The 16,528-nt window shown below is 54.0% G+C and overlaps 2 protein-coding genes across 2 annotated transcripts in view; both read left to right on the top strand.

The window, feature by feature from the left end:
• Positions 1-955: 955 nt before the first annotated feature.
• DIRAS1 (DIRAS family GTPase 1) lies at positions 956-1,552 on the top strand (the record flags this gene model as incomplete). Its single annotated transcript, XM_082835856.1, has 1 exon — positions 956-1,552. One exon carries the CDS (start codon positions 956-958, stop codon positions 1,550-1,552), a length of 597 nt encoding a protein of 198 aa, XP_082691982.1.
• Positions 1,553-5,927: 4,375 nt separating this feature from the next.
• Positions 5,928-16,528, top strand: part of GNG7 (G protein subunit gamma 7) — a gene marked incomplete at its 3' end in the record, with an annotated part of 151,652 nt that continues 141,051 nt past the window's right edge. The window contains exon 1 of the mRNA XM_082835452.1: positions 5,928-6,042. The remainder of the gene's footprint in view (positions 6,043-16,528) is intronic.

The raw sequence follows: 16,528 nt of genomic DNA on the forward strand, positions 1-16,528 counted from the left end.
CTCCATCATTTCAGGAATTGCTGTGCTGTGTGACCTCCCGAGGTCACTGGACCTCTCTGAGCACAGGGTAGCGGAGAGGGGTGAAGAGGACCCCCTCGCAGGGAGTTCTGTTCCTACGGACACATCAGACCTGAGCGGGAGGCCAGGGCAGGCCAGACCATAGTCTGGGTTTGGAGTTCAGGGAGCGAGGCTTTCTCTCTTTAGGCTAAGTTTTACTTTTCTCATCTACAGCCTGGGCTGCTGTGGGAAACCCGCTTCATGATTTGCAAATTCTTGGACCTCCAGCACCAGGATCACAGTTATGGGAGGAGGGGAGGAGAAGAGCTTTAAAATGCAAGTTCCCAGGGCTGTGGCCCTGAACCAAAAGATTCACCACTTCCAGGGCTGAGGCCCTGCAATCTGCATTTTAAAGATGCCCTACCACACAGCTCCCACGAGGTTGACGAGCCTCTGGGCCGGGGTGAGAGCAGGGAGCCTGTGATGGCCGGAGAGAGGCACCCCTTTACTTATTTTGCGGAGGAGAAACCTGAGGCTCAGGGTGGCAAAGCAGCTTGCCCAGGTCACAAAGCCAGGGAAAAGCCAGTGCCACCTGGGGGCTGGGGGAGCATGCAGGTGGGGAAAGCAGTTGGTGTGCACCCCACGCTGGCATCTCCATGCCTCTTCCAGCCCAGAGACCACTCCCCCCCCGGGGAAGGAGTTTAGGCCCCAGATTTCATTGAGGGGAAGCAGACAGGCAGAGGGTCTGGCTCTGAGCCTGTGTGCAGGGCAGAATGGCAGAGTTGACCAAATCAACCGGGATGCAGGAGAAATGCCGCTCCTCTGAGAGGCCGACCTTCCCACCCCCTCCTAGTGGGTGGTCGCTCTTGTCTGACACTCCTCTCTGTGCAGGGTTGGTCTGGGGTTCTAGCAGCCGAAGCGAGCCCTCCCGGCCCCACCCCGCACCGCTGCGTGGAAGATGCCTGAACAGAGCAATGACTACCGGGTGGTGGTGTTCGGGGCGGGCGGCGTGGGCAAGAGCTCCCTAGTGCTGCGCTTCGTCAAGGGCACGTTCCGGGACACCTACATCCCCACCATTGAGGACACCTACCGGCAGGTCATCAGCTGCGACAAGAGCGTGTGTACGCTGCAGATCACCGACACCACGGGCAGCCACCAGTTCCCGGCCATGCAGCGGCTGTCCATCTCCAAGGGCCACGCCTTCATCCTGGTCTTCTCGGTCACCAGCAAGCAGTCGCTGGAGGAGCTGGGCCCCATCTACAAGCTCATCGTGCAGATCAAGGGCAGCGTGGAGGACATCCCCGTCATGCTGGTGGGCAACAAGTGCGACGAGACCCAGCGGGAGGTGGACACCCGCGAGGCCCAGGCCGTGGCCCAGGAGTGGAAGTGCGCCTTCATGGAGACATCGGCCAAGATGAACTACAACGTCAAGGAGCTCTTCCAGGAGCTGCTCACGCTGGAGACACGCCGGAACATGAGCCTGAACATCGACGGCAAGCGCTCCAGCAAACAGAAGAGGACAGACCGCATCAAGGGCAAATGCGTCGTCATGTGAGCCCAGAGCGCCCGCCGCTGGCGCCCTGCTGTCCTGGCCCCAGGCCTCTCCCCACGTCCTGTGCCCCCGCTGCCCCCCTCCGCCTCCTCTTCCCTCTCCTCTTCCTTCTTTCCCCTCCCCCCACCATCTCTTCCACTTCTTTCCCTCCAATGTCTCTGGCGACGAGGCCCTGCCGAGCCTGTGGCAGACCTGGGGCTCCAGCCCGGCTCTGTCACGCCACTCTGCCTTCCCCTCCCTCTTTGCCCCGCCCCCCGTCCTGTCTGTACGCCCCCGCCAAAGCCAAGCGCTGGAGGTGGCCCCCTTGATCTGCACATGGGAAAACGGGGGAAGCTGCCTGTCCCCACAGGGACTCAGGAAGCCGGTTTTTCCTCCATCTCCGTGTCTCCCAGGACTCCCACCTCTGACTCTGCCCCCTGGGTGCCCCCAGCCAGACTTGCACCCTGCCCCTACATTAGATCACTGTGACCTTGCCGGGGAGGAGGGAGTTGAAATGCACATGGACCTCAGATTTTCTTTTCTCCAACTTGGTGTTTGACATACACTCCCCTCCCCCTTCCATCCCTCATGACCTCTGGCCTGTGCCCCCCTCCCCAGGTCCCAGACCACCCCTCTTGCCCCCGTCCCCACGGATTGGTGGGGGGCCTTGCGGGCTGGGTCTCAGGCCGCCAGGCAATAACCACAGGGCTCACAGCAGTGCCCCGCCAGCCCGGAATCTCACTCCTCGCCCCGCCTGGGCTTGGGGTGCAGGCAGGGGAGGCCCGGGACCGGCCGATGGCCACGGCACAACTCCAGGGGACTGTCTGGAATGAATATGGAGGGACTTCCCGGACACAGCCTGCAGACAGAGATCGAGACAGTTTGTCGCCGCCAAGCCCAGGGCAGGGAACCCGGGGTGCTGGTGAGGGGTTGCCGGGCCCTGTCCAGAGGCAGGCATCCGGACCCAGCACTGGCAGGATCTGAGGGGCTGGACGCAGAGCTCTGCCCAGCCCGATTCCTCCCATCTACGGGGCCCCCCGGGGGGGCGCACCCAGGAAGGCGTGGGTCCCCGCCACCACTGTGAGATTCTGTTTCTGTGAGTGTCTAGATGACACCACACTCACGGGACCCAGTGAGGCCGTGTCGGACAGTATGAAGGTGACCTGTAGGCCTGGGGTGGGGTGGGGGGCACCCCTGGGATGATGCATTGGGCCCCTTGGTGCGCTGGGCGGATGGCTTGTGTCTAAGCGTGTGTGTGGGGCTCCTGTGTGTGTGATGGTCTGTCGTGTGATCCCAGTGTAAGGTGTAGGCAGGGGTGGGTCGTGTTGTTGCCAGGAGGACCAGACACCTGTGACGTGTGAGCCTTGGCACCTGCAAGAGTGTGACTGTGTGCAGCTGCGTTTTCGGGAGTGGGTTACGGGATTTAGCAGAGAGCATCTGTGGACCTGTTTGTCCTGACTGTCTGAGGAGCACCACGCCTGCTGCACTCTGTCGTAAGGGGGCTCTCAGCCCAACATCTGTATCCATCAGCTGTTGCTGGGGAACACAGGAGTGCAAACTCAGCAACTTGCAACAGCACACATTTGTGGTCTCAGCGTGAGGCCAGCTGGGCTGTGGTCTCATCCAAAGGCATGACCAGGGACAGATCCACATCCAGCTCATGTGCTCCTGGGCAGCATTCAGTTGCCTGTGGTCTCAGGACTGAGGGTCTCAGCTGCCTGCTGGCCGTGGCTGGAGCTGCCCTCAGCTCCCTGCCTCCTGGGCCTCTCCCTGGGGCCACTCACAGCGCTGGTGTCATTAGGTGCAAGGAAGCGGCACGTGTGTGTGTACGTGCGCGTGTGCACCCGCAAAAGAGAGGTCATGTGACCACGTGGACTGTACGTGGGTAAGAGGGACTGTTTGTGTCCATCTTGGTAGCAGTGTGTTTTTTTCCTTCTGCATCTGTATGGCTGTTCACTCCGCAAATATTTACTGGGCCCACTGTGAGAAGGAGGGAGTGTGTGTGTGTGCACATGTGTGTCACCGCCCGGCGTGTGGACAGGCCCACAGAAGAACAGGTAGCATCCTGTCTGAGCACTGCGGAACACCCCTGTCCTGTGGCGGGTCCAGGGCCCACCAGCAGCTGGTGTTGACCCCTCCCACTTGAAGGTGCCGGAGAAAGTGGGGCTGCGCAGGGGTCTGCAGCCCTTTCTCAGGGACACACCCTGATAGCACAATCTCCCTGGGGCTCTGCCTGCCTCCAGGCCTCTCCTGCCCCAGGCCCTGCCCCGACCCTGGGGTTCTCCAGCAGGAGGGGGCCCAGAGCCTGCCCCAGCTGCTGGCCCGTCCTGCCTTGGCACCGCTGGGTCTGGGGACCGTGCCAGGCCATGCTTGCTGTCCCCGCCCCTGCCCCCTCGCCTCCCGCATGTGGGTGCCCCCCGACCCCGCTGTGGGGTCTGTGTAGCATTCGCTCTACAAATAGTCTTCCTGCAATAAAGAAGTGGATTCCGCATTCCCCAAAAGTGCGCCTTTTTTGGGTTGGGGAGGTCAGCTCGCCACCTGTAAAGGATGAGAGAGACCAGAAAGATGGGGGTGAGGGATGGGTCTGTGGGAAGAGTTCCGACTTTCGTGACGAGGACTCTGGGGCATCATGGGAACATTTCAGCGCTTCACCCCTGTGACCCCCACAAGAGATCACACCAGCCCTGCTGGACCCTGTACTTCCTGCAGCCATTGAGGTGATCGGGCAGGCACTATGATCCTCATATTACCTGGAGAACAACCTGCAGGATGTAAAGCAACTATACTCCAATAAAAATTAATTAAAAGAACAACAACAACAAACAAACCTGCAGGGCCTCAGTTTTCCCATCCACTAAATGGCTCAGGGCAGATTTCGTGAATTTATAAACACGGCCAGGACTAGGGTGAGAGAGCGAGGCACTCACCACGTGTGACAAAAAACTCAGCCATCTAGATACATATTTTACTGCAATATTTAATGTAAAGGAAGCCATGATGAACAGAACATCACTATTTTTGAAATAAAGACAGGATCTGACAGGGCTGGGGCTAGAGAGTAGCAAAGGAGGTGGTTTGCACCAGCGCAGAATCAAATCTTTTCTTTCTTTAAAATTTTAGTTATTTTGTTCATCATGGATTATTTCTGCATTTATTTTGACTTTTTAAAATATGGCATTTATACAGTATTTATCTGGATGGTGAGTGTTTTGGGGTGCCCCTTTAGGTTCAGGGTTTGAGAAAAGTGCCTCACTTGCCTCACCCCAGCCCTGCCCTAATCTGTCTTTGGGGCTGCAAGAATCACCAGACCTGACTTTTCAAGAATGCCTGGAAATCTGGATTTCTCTTTGTGAAACAACCTGATTTTTAAATGTTGGCAACGAATTTAGAATTTTACAGCATTTGCGGGCCGCCAGTTTGCAACCCTTGTGCAGACAGTAATTCCTCCTGTGGGATGGAGCTGGGGAGTGAGATGCTGTCCCCAGGCACCTGGTTCTGCCTGTGCACTGCAGGGGGTGAGCAGGGAGGTTCCTGCAGGGATGACAGCAGCCGTGGGGGGGCCCAGCTGGGAGGCCAGCAGCTCAGATCACAGAGTAACAGTGTTGCACAAAGTTCTGGAAGTCCCAGAATACGGTGGCTCCATCCTCCTGTATAGGAAAGTCTCCCCTCCATGACCGCTGGGTACTTTTGGAGACAAACCAAATGTTTCCCAACATCAACGAGGGAGCATGTTAAAAATGCACATTCCAGGCGTTCAGTTCCTTTCAGGATTCTGGTTCATTCGATTTGGGTGGGGGCCCAGGAATCTGCATTTTACAATCAAGGCCCAGGAGTTAGGATATTAAGAAACCCTGGACAGGGTTGGGCAAATGACCTTGAGTTTAACCTCTCTGAGACTCAGTTTCCACCCCTGTGAAACGGGGGGGGGGGTAATATCGTCTCGCCTCCTAGCCTTATGCAGAGCGTTCAACGAAAGGAAGCAGTTATTATTATTGTCTTGCAGGTCAAGCGACTGATTAGGAGGGGGATATTCTCCCCCCGCACGTGAGGTAGGATTCGGATTTGAAGCCGCGGCCCCACCCGGGATTCGAACTCGCGAAACGCCTCGCGCCTCCTCGACGTCACTAAGTCACCTCTGAAACTCGGCTCGCCGCCCCGCTGCGGGGTGCCCCACACTGTACCTATTTGCGTATTAGCATAGCTCCTCCCCCCTGCGCGTTCTCCCCTTGCGGGTGGCCAGCAGCGGTGCCATTCAACGCTCCGCCTCCCGGCCCCGCCCACGCCCCACGCCCCACCCCCTCTCCCTGGCGCAGCCTACCCCGCTGCCTGCCCTGCGCCCCGCCCCGAGCCCTGGCTCCCGCCGCCGGCGCCCGCGATTGGCCGCGTTGGGCGCCAATGCCCGCCCCGTGCGAGCCGCCCCCGCCCCCGCGGAGGGGAGCGAGCGCTCGCGGGCCCGTGGTGGGTTCGGCTGCGCTGCGTGAGGGGCTGAGGCGGTCGTGGTGGCGCGAGCGCAGGTAAGGGCGCGTGCGGCCGCGATTTGGGCCAGGGTCTGCCGCCACCGCCTCGAGTGCCGGGGGCAGGGCGCGGCCGGGGCGGATGGGAGGCCCGGGCGGCCGCGGGTGGCGAGTTCTGGAACGGCTGCGGACGGAATCGGGGGTCGGGGTCTGTGAGGAGGGGCCGGGGATCCGGCTTAGGGATTGGGGTCAGGGTTCCTGAAGGAGGTGCTGGGTTGGGGGTTTGGGGTGGAGTTCGAGGCTGGAGCTGGGGGTCGAGGTTAGCTGGGGAGGGGACTGCGATGGAGTTGGGGGTCCCGGTGGCCGAGGAGGGTGATAGAGGAACTCGGGCTCAGGGTGAGCTGGCACGGGGCCAGAGAGCTGAGTTGGGGGGAGCCGAGGGAAGAGGGGGCGTCAGGCTCCTTTCAGAAAGCTTCCGAGGGCTATCAGGAGAAATGGAGAGTTAGGAGTCTGTGAGTGATGAGAAAGGAGGGGTGGGGGAGGGAGGTGGGATAGAAGCTGAGAGACAACCCCCCCCCCCGGTTTTGCAGGAGGTTGATTATTCCGGAGGAAATGGGGGGATCTCGGTTAGAAGTCAGTTATGAGGATTGTGGAGGGGAATCCCCCCCACTCTGGCTAATCACCTGGTGTAGAAGGGGGCATGGGGCAGAAACCCCTTGGCAAGGCAGTGAGCTGCAGGAGATGGGCTCTGGACACACTTTGCAAGTTCTGTTTCTGGGAGGCAGGGTGCAAAGGGGAAGCAGAAAGGCTCGTGTTGGTGACCGAATTTTCCAGGAATTTGGGGGCTCAGGAGCCCGGAATCAAAGTGGGAGTTTTGTGGACAATGATATTGAGGGAAGTGGGTGGCGCTTTTATTTTTCCTGGGGAGCGGGGGTTGCTCAGGGCTGGAAGGTGGGCGGTGGAAGACAGGCGTGATGAGCAGCAAAGAGCCTGCACCCTTGCTAGGTGTCAGCGAGGCAAACGCCAAGTTCACAGACTTGTTCAGTCGCGTGCTGTGGTCTTGCACGGGTTGAGAGTGTAGCGGGCTCTGGAAGGTGGGCCCGTGTCCCCATGTCCACTCGGGCTGCTTGCTTGGCTGTGTCGCCTCTGGGGATTTAGTTTACTCCTCTGTAAAGTTGGGATAATAAAATAGGAGCAGGTACCTCACAGGATGGCTGCGAGGGTCAAATGAGGGGATGCGTGTACCTCGCACGCTCCTGGCACATGGCAAGGGTACGTGTGCGTTGATAATAATGTTCTAAATTAAGGTTTTCTGGGGGGGAGGAAGGTGGGTGGGTAGAATTACTGGGTTGTCAGGGAGGGGAGAGAAGGAATCACTTGAAGCTTGACACCAGTCCCTCAATCTTGGGGTGCACATAAGAATCCCCTCTGGAGCTTTAAAAAAGAATCTGCAAAGACAGTTGTTTCTTCATGTTATTAAAAATGAGGGGAAAACAACAACAACAAAAGCCAGGTCTACGTGCACCTGCCTGGATTCTGAAACTTTATCGAGGAACAAGCACATCTACTTAAGAGAAAGCTTCTCGGGTGGTTTTGATTAAGTGTACCCCACAGGAGCCACTCGGATGTGTGCCCTGAAGGGGACCACTGGGCCACGATTATATGAGCTTTACAGCTTGGGTTCACGTGATGGACCAGGGTCTTTCCCCTTGGCAGTGCTGACAAACATCGCACTGCTGGCATTGGGGCTGGGTCTGTGGGGGGCTGTCCTGGGCACTGGGGGGCGTGGAGTAGCATCCCTGGCCCCATCCACTCAATGCCAGGACTCCTCCCCCACCAGTGTGACAATGACAGATGTCCCCAGACGTCACCCCCTGCCCCCAGGGAGCAGAATCACCCCTGGTGGAGACACCTTTCGGAAACAAAACTAAGTTATTTTCTCCTTTAAAGGTCACACCTCACCTTTGATCCTTAGGAAGTATGGCCATTCAGATTTGGGTTAGTTTTTATATCATCTCGTGTTCTGGTTTTGAGAGGAAAAAAAAAAAAATCACACTGCTTTTAGAGAATTTTAGAAATGCTGACTTCTTTCTAGGTGGGTCTTTTGTGTGGCTTTTGAACACCTATACTGATTTTGAATATAGGATTAATTGATTGGCTGCAGTCACTGGAAGATGCCTACATTTGCGATTTGTTTCCTTGGCTGTAACCTAGTGCAGGAGGCTTCTACAGGAGCTTGAGTTCTTCCAGTGGTTCTTGTTCGCCACCTGCAAATAATTGTGACGGAGGCCATTGTTTTCTGCTCCATGTTTCATAAAGCCTGGGGCCCTATAGTTTGAAGGGAAAGACAACTGAATGTGAATTACCCTGACACACAGACAGTTCAGCTTCCTGCTTACTGAATGGAAGCATTTTTCTGGGTACACCCTGTTGTGGTGTAAAAAGTGCCTTCTTCTCACCAAAGTGTTATTACAGGTTTTCTCATTTGCATCTGGAAACAAATAGTCGTCTTTAAAATTGTATTTCCTACGGCATTTGTGTTGTTTTCCTTTGGCTGTGCCGAGGGGCATGCAGGATCTTAGGTCCCCAGCCAGGGATTGAACCCGTGTCCCCTGCAGTGGAAGCGCAGTCTTAACCACTGGACCGCCAGGGAAGTCCCAGGCATTTGTGTTCTTGAAGCTCCTGTGTAATTTCTTAGGGAAGCATGGTTGGGCCAGGCTTCCATGACTTTGGAACTTTCTGGAGCTTCCTAGAGAGGACGGTGCCCAGGACAGTTGCGTGAATGCTGGGTGTTGACCCAAACTTCAACCCCTTCCATTGCTCCCTGCAGGCTGCTGTGTCTTCACAGCCCGAGGGAGATGGGCCGAGCCACGTCCTTGTTCTGGGAAGGTTTGTCTCCTGCAGGCCCCGTCCTTGACGATGTCACGGTTTGCCATGTTCAATGCTCATTTCAGCAGCTCTGGACCTCGCTTTTCACCGCTGCTCTCTTGTGCTGCCCTTGGGCATGGCGTCTCCCTCTCTCTCTTCAGGGTCTAGAGAAAAGTGTTCATTCCGTATGTCACCCAGGAGACCTCAGAGACCTGACCGGGTCACTGAAAAGGTGGGTGACTTGTCCCAGGCACTCACATCCCGCCCCCTCCTCGTCCACGCTGTGACGTTGCATCTTGTCCTGCAAGCTGGTGGATAGGGGGGCTTGTGGGCAGCTCTGAGACTCTAACAGAAAGAGCGCCAGTTCTCCCTGAGAACCTTGCAAAGGGCAAAAGTCTTACTTTTTTATTTTTTAAATTGAGGTACAATTGCCATTTCATAAAACTCAGCCACTTTAGCACACAGTTCAGTTTTTTCGTACGTTTGTCGAGTTGTGCAACAATCTCTAGAAACCCGTCTTAGGACCTTCCATCACCTCAGTAAGATCTCCATCCCCATGAGCAGTCACCCTGATCCCCCCTCCCCAGTTGACAACCACGAATCCGCTCTCTGTGTCTGTGGATCGGCCTGTGCTGGACGTTTCCCATCAATGGAATCACACACCGTGTGTCCTTCTGTGTCTGGCTTCTCTCTCTGAGCATCGTGTTCTCAGGGTCCATCCACGCTGTAGCGAGCGTCAGGGCTTCTGTCCTTTCGTGGCTGAGTGACGTTCCCGTGTGTGGAGGGACACGTGTTTATCCGTTCACCTGTCGGTGGACATCTCGGCTGCTCCCACATTTTGGCGGTAAAGAATCGTACTGCTATGTAAATGGTTTTTTTCCTGGGCATTTGACAGCCCACTAAGCTGAAGCTCAGAGGTTGGGGGTGGTCATGCGGGCATCAGCACCCCCGGATCTGCCTTTCTCTCTCCCGTCTGTGTTTCTTCCCCCCTTGAGTTAAGTGTTTCCCCGTCTCTCGATCAGAACATCCCAGCTGGCAGATCAGCCTCTGGTCTCTCCCGCTCTGATGGGTTGACCCCCCCCCACCCATGACCAGAATCTTCTCTCTAAAGCTGAGATTGGTTCGTCATTTTCCCGCCACCTTCACCAGCTCATCACCCACTCGACAAAATCGAGATTGCTTCCTTGGCCCTTGGTGGCACCGGGGAGTTGGGCCCACCCCACCTTCGGAGTGACCTTCACTTGGCCTCCAGTTACCACCGCTCCCGGTCCTCCTGGCCTCCCGCCCAGCTCAGGCCCCCCGGCTTTCCTGGATGGTGCAGTGTGCTGTCTCCTTTGTCCGAAATCTTCCTTCCTTCCTTCCTTCCTCTCCCCAACAAAGGCTGGTTGTGTGCCTATTTTAAGCTTCAGACCGGGTGCCAGGCTCCGGGAGCACCACGTGAATGGGACGCTTGTGTGCGTGTGGGGCGCAGCGTAGAGACGGGGCCCCGGGGCCTTTCTGTCCCTGGCCCGGCTCTCTGAGTTGGGGTCCCTGGGGGTGGCGGAGATGGGGGCCCAGGCCTGTGTGTTCCATGAGCTCCCCAGGTACGCGGCGACAGGAAGAAGTCTGTTGGGGGGCGGAGAGGTGGGGATGACACCTGTGCATAGGACGTCAGGGGCAGAGGCCAGAGAGAAGGTTTGCACCGAGAAGTTTGCCAGGGCCAGGGTCTCCCCCGTCCCTGGGCACGCTAGACCCTGGGGCTGGTCATCCTCTATCCGGGGCCCTCCTGGGCACCGTGGCTGTGGAGCAGCTCCCTGGCCTCCACCCTGTCGATGCCGGGATGCAGTGCCGAGGGGGAGAAACTGATTTGTAGAAGTTGCTCCCCTTTTTGGAGTTTCTGAAAATTAACTGTTTGGAGATGATAAAAGTCAAAAAGATGACCCATCTTTGCAGTATGTCAATTAGTTTGCTTTTCATGACTGTGGGTGTGCATGGGAGTGTGCATGTGAGTTTCCGCAGCTCTTTGCTAACATGATGAGGTGCCGGGCAAGGGGCCAGGTGAATCTGGGGTGCAAATTAATTTGAAACCTGCCTGCCAGCTCTGCTTTGTGACAGTTACTAATGATCATATCTTTTGTCCTTGGTTGTCAAGACCATGACCCCTCCCCCTGCCTTCTTAAGAAGCTCCTTAATTTGTTGGACAAAAAAGTCAAGAGAAATCAGAAACAGGAGATGAATCCAGCCAAGTCCGTGTAGCTCCCGTGCTGGAGCAGACGGGCTGTGGCTGGGAGGGTCAGAATAAGGCCCCGGCCCTACCAGCCCTGTCTTTGCCTACTTGTGTGACTTTCCTGGGGCCCCCGTAACAAAGCGCCACAGACCAGGTGGCCTGAAGCAACAGAAATCTGTCTTTTCCCAGTGCTGGAGGCCAGAAGTCTGAAATCAGTGTGGGTCGAGCCGCGCTTCCCCTGGGGGCTCCAGGTCAGGGTCCTTCCTGCCTCTCCTGGCTTCTGGAAGGTGGTAGTTTCCAGCAACTCTTGGTGCTCCGCGGCTTGTAGATGCATCACTCTGGTCTCAGCCTCGGTCATCATGTGGCCATCACCCTGTGTGTCTGTCAAAGAAAACCCAGGGCTGGACGGTAGTTAGAACAGTAAAAACAGACTTTACCCTGAAACGATTGCAACGGGGAAAAGAAACCTCGGTGTAGAACTAGGCTCCACTCTGAATACAGCACGGACAAGCGGGGACGCACAGCCAAGGAGCCAGTGGGGGTCCGTGGATGGAAAATGGCCAAGAGGAAGCATAAGGGAAGATTCTGGTTAAAGGGACCTCTGAAGATTCCGGCTGCAGGTGGCCGGATCAGACATCACCTGGGGGAGGGGCTGAGGAGCCGTAGCAGGTATTGGGAGTTATCAGATGTGGAGGCTGGGGGGGGTCTCAATCAACCAACTTAGCAGGATCCTTGTTAAAACTGGACGATGCAGAGATGAACACGGGAACCCAAACGTCGAGGTCCCATTGAAAAGTTCAAGGTAGCCTGAGTAGAATCGGGTCAAGGAGAGCATCTTTATCAAGGCTCACGCGTGTCCACATTTCCCTCTTCTGAGGACACCAGTCGTTGGCTTAGGGCCACCCTACTCTGTGTGACCTCACTTTAGCTCGATGACACCCACAAAGATGCCATTTCCAAATCAGGTCCCATTCCCAGCTACCAGGCCTAGGAAGCGCACGTATCTTTGGGGGGGACGCTGCACCCCACGCCACCTAGAAAGGGGTCACCCTCATGGGGTGGGAGTCAGCTTTTGTGGGGCACTGTGGTCCTAGTTTCTAAATGCGCTTTTCCCCTCTCCCCCCCCCCCCGTTCCCTCTCTCTGAACACCAGAAAAGTCAACATTGGCACCATCTGACAGAAAATGGAGAACTCGGGGCCTGACTGGGCCCCTGGGAGGAAGCGGGAGTGTTCAAGTTCTCGGGGACAGGAGCGTGGAGGAGGTCACAGGTTACCTCGCAGCCCCGGGGAAGCTCTTGGTTATTTGTCATCTGTAGGACGGGGCAGGAACACCCTCCTTGGCCACTTCCAGGTTGTGCAGATCCAGTGAGGCACCTCTGGAGGAGCTGGTGGGAATTTTCTGTAAACATGAGGCGTTCTTGTTATTAACGTGATGGGTTTGATTAAGGCAGCGTTTCTCCTCCTCAGCAGTGTGGACACTGGGGGTCCGTCCGGTCATCCTCTCTGGGGGGCTGTCCTGGGCACTGTGGGGTGTGGAGCAGCCTCCCTGGACCACACCCACTCGATGCCAGGAGCCCCCACTCCTGATAGCCATAGATGCCCGAGACATGGCCCAGTGTCCCCTGAGGGGGCAGAGTCACCCGCAGATGGGAACCATTGGGCTGAACTATGTCTAATAAGATTTTACAATTCTATGATTGCACTAAAGTAAAAAGATACTTTTTAAAAATTTTTTAATTTTAATTTTATTTATTTATCTTTGGTCGCATTGGGTCTTCGCTGCTGAGCGCGGGCTTCAGTAGTTAGCTGCTCCACGGCATGTGGGATCTTCCCGAAGCAGGGCTTGAACCCGTGTCCCCTGCATTGGCAGGTGGATTCTTAATCACTGCGCCACCAGGGAGGTCCCCAAAGATACTTTTTTTAATAGACTTTTTTTGCTTATTTCTTTTTGTTTTCTGTTTTTATTTTTTGGCTGTGCCGCACAGCATGTGGGATCTTAGTTTCCAGATCGGGGATCGAACCAGCACCCCCTGCACTGGAAGTGCGGAGTCGTAACCACTGGACTGCGAGGGAAGTCCTTTAATAGACTTTATTTTTTTTTAGAGCAGTTTTAGGTTCACAGCAAAACTGAGCAGAAAGTACAGAGGTTTCCCGTACGCCCCTGCCCCCCAGGTGGACACAGCCTTCCCCATCATCACCGTCCCCCACCAGTGAGACTTTCGTTATAATCAAGAAACCTACGTGGACATGTCACTATCACCCAGTGTCTGTAGTTGACCTGAGGGTTCCCGCTTAGTCTTGTATGTTCTACGGGTTGAGACAGATATATACGGACATGTATCCACCTTGACAGTACCATGCGGAATAGTTTCACTGCTCTAAAAATCCTCTGTGCTCTGCCAGTTCATCCTCCCTCCCCATTATTTTGTTTTTATGGGCAAGGAGCTAAGAACAGCTTAGTAACCTTGAGTGCCCGTAGGGACAGGTTTAACTCTGTAGTGTACGGAGTTTTATATGAATTATTTCTCCACGGTCTCCACTCCAAAAAGCCATGCTGTCCAAACAGAAACAGGATTTGAGCCTCAGATGTAATTGTATTTTTAAATTTTTTTTTGGCTGCGTTGGGTCTTTGTTGCTCCACGTGGGCTTTCTCTAGTTGGTGGTGAGCGGGGGCTGCTCTTCATTGTGGTGTGTGAGCTTCTCATTGCTGTGGCTTCTCTTGTTGCAGAGCATGGGCTGCAAGCGTGCGGGCTTCAGTAGTTGTAGCACGTGGGCTCAGTAGTTGTGGCTCGCAGGCCCTAGAGCGCATGGGCTTCAGTAGTTGTGGCGCACGGGCTTAATTGCTCCTCGGCATGTGGGATCTTCCCGGACCAGGGCTCGAACCCGTGTCCCCTCCATTGGCGGGTAGATTCTTAACCACTGCGCCACCAGGGAAGTCCCTATTTTTTAATATTTTAAAATTTTATTTTATTGAAGTATAGTTGATTTACAATGTTGTGTTAATTTCTGCTGTACAGCAAAGTGACAGTTATACACATATATACATTCTTTTTTTTTTTTTTTTTTTAATTTTGTTTTCTGGTACGGTTTATCCCAGGAGTTTGGATATAGTTCCCTGTGCTCTACAGTAGGACCTTGTTGTTTATCCATTCTAAATGTAATAGTTTGCATCTACTAACCCCAAACTTCCATTCCATCCCTTTCTCTCCCCCGCTCCCCCTTGGCAACCACAAGTCTGTCCTCTATGTCTGTGAATCTGTTTCTGTTTCATGGATAGGTTCATTTGTGCCGTACTTTAGATTCCACGTATAAGTGCTGTCATATGGTATTTGTGTTTCTTTTTCTAACTTACTTCACTTAGTATGATAATCTCTAGTATCAATGTTGCTGCAAATGGCATTATTTTGTCCTTTTTTATGGCTGAGTAATATTCCATTGTATCTATGTACCACATCTTTATCCGTTCATCTGTTGATGGACATTTAGGTTGTTTCCACGTCTTGGCTATTGTGAATAGTGCTGCTATGAACATAGGGGTGCATGTATCTTTTTGAATTAGAGTTTTCTCCAGATACATGCCCATTTGGTGGGTCGTTTTAGAGCTACTGAAATATCTGCAGGTTGAAAATGTGGATTGAGAATCAGAGCATCTTGGAAAGTCAGTTGTGGGAAGGGCCCCGAGATTGACCAGTCCAGGGGGCAGCGTGGCTTATAGGCCAGATCCTCCATCGCCATCTATTTTTGTAAGGCCCCTGAGCTAAGAATGGTTTTTCTGTTTGTTTGTTTGTTGTTTTGGCCCTGCCTCGCGGCTTGCGGGATCTTAGTTCCCCGACCAGGGATTGAACCCAGGCCCTCGGCAGTGAAAGCACCGAGCTCTAACCGCTGGTCCACCAGGGAATGGACCACCAGGGAATTCCCAGAATGGTTTTTACATTTTTCTTTTTCTTTTTAATTGGGATATAGTTGCTTTACAATGTTGTATTAGTTTCTGCTGTATAACGAAGTGAATCAGCTATATGTATACATATATCCCCTCCCTCTTGGACCTCCTCTCACCCCCCATCCCACCCATCTAGGTCAGCACAGAGCACAGAGCTGAGCTTCCTGTGCTATACAGCAGGTTCCAACTAGCTATCCGTTTTACACAGGGCAGTGCACGTACGTCAATCCCAGTCTCCCAGTTCATCTCCCTCCCCCGGCCCCCCGCTGTGTCCACACATCAGTTCTCTATGTCTGCGCCTCTATTCCTGCCCTTCAAACAGGTTCATCTGTACCATTTTTAAATGGTTGAAAAAAATCAAACGAAGCCTGATATGTCATGACGCATGAAAATTACAGAGTTCACGTTTCAGTGTCCAGAAGCAAAGTCTTATTGGCACAGATCCACATGCATCCGTTCACGTGTTGCTCATGGCGGCTTTCCCACCACACACGAGATGCTAAGGCTCTCAAAGCAGAAAATATTGATTCTTTGGCCCCTTCCAGGAAAAGTCTGGCCACCCCTCTAGTCCAGCTTGTGTGATTTACAGATGGCGAGACTGAGGCCCAGCGGTTTCCCGGGTTCCTGGCAATGCTGGGACTTGAACTTGGGGTTTCATAGCTTTTATGGTTTCATTTAAGCTCTAGTATCGGGAGAGCAAATAATACTTGACTTCTGAGACGTTGCCTCTGATGCTGCCTAGTTAGGAGCTTGGATTCCCATAGCCTTCTGGGTGAGCGGGGGCTAATGATTTGGGAACAACTGTATGGAATGGTTATATTTCCCGTAGCATTGTGCCCTACTGAGATGGATCATTGATTTTCTGTAGTGTCATGAGACGTGAGGGACACGCGTCTTAGAAATAACAGGCTCTTAGATTTAAAGAACCGTGGCCTCAAATAGCTCAAAAATAGGTCTCATTTTAAGACATCAATTATGTTTATTATAACGTTACTTAAAAACGTACAAACATCAAACTTTGTATATAAATGTCTGTGCTCGTAGCTTTTACATAATGAACAGAAGAAAAGCATGTAAAGTAAATGAAAACAAAATAGTAACACAGTGAAGTAATGGGCATCCAAATGCATATTCAGACGAACGCTTGTAATGTCAGGCGATGGGTGTTTTTAGAAAGATGTTCCAAGAGCCACAGTTTGCCACGCATAGCGTCCCAGAGCATCCCAGAGCGAGCTTGGAAAAGGCCAGGTTGCGGTGAAAATAGGCTCCCTTCCCTGGGCTGGGGCTCCTTGCTCAGCACCTGCTGAACTTAGCACTGCCTTTCTCTTTAGGTTGAGAAACTGACAGATTAGTTCTTCCAGGCTGACTTGTAAATATTTGAGGCAGGAGCCAGAAATGGAATTTTTTTCTCCTTCAAATTGCTACTTAATGAAATGCAGAGCTGTTCTTTTTTTTTTTTTTTTTTTCAGAGTTGTTTTTGACTTGAATGATGGACAGCAGGAGGTGGTGGGAGGAAGCTGGGCTGGTGGGGC

The sequence above is a fragment of the Leucopleurus acutus genome, assembly GCF_964270905.1.
Source record: "Leucopleurus acutus genome assembly, chromosome: 3".
NCBI lineage: Eukaryota > Metazoa > Chordata > Mammalia > Artiodactyla > Delphinidae > Leucopleurus > Leucopleurus acutus.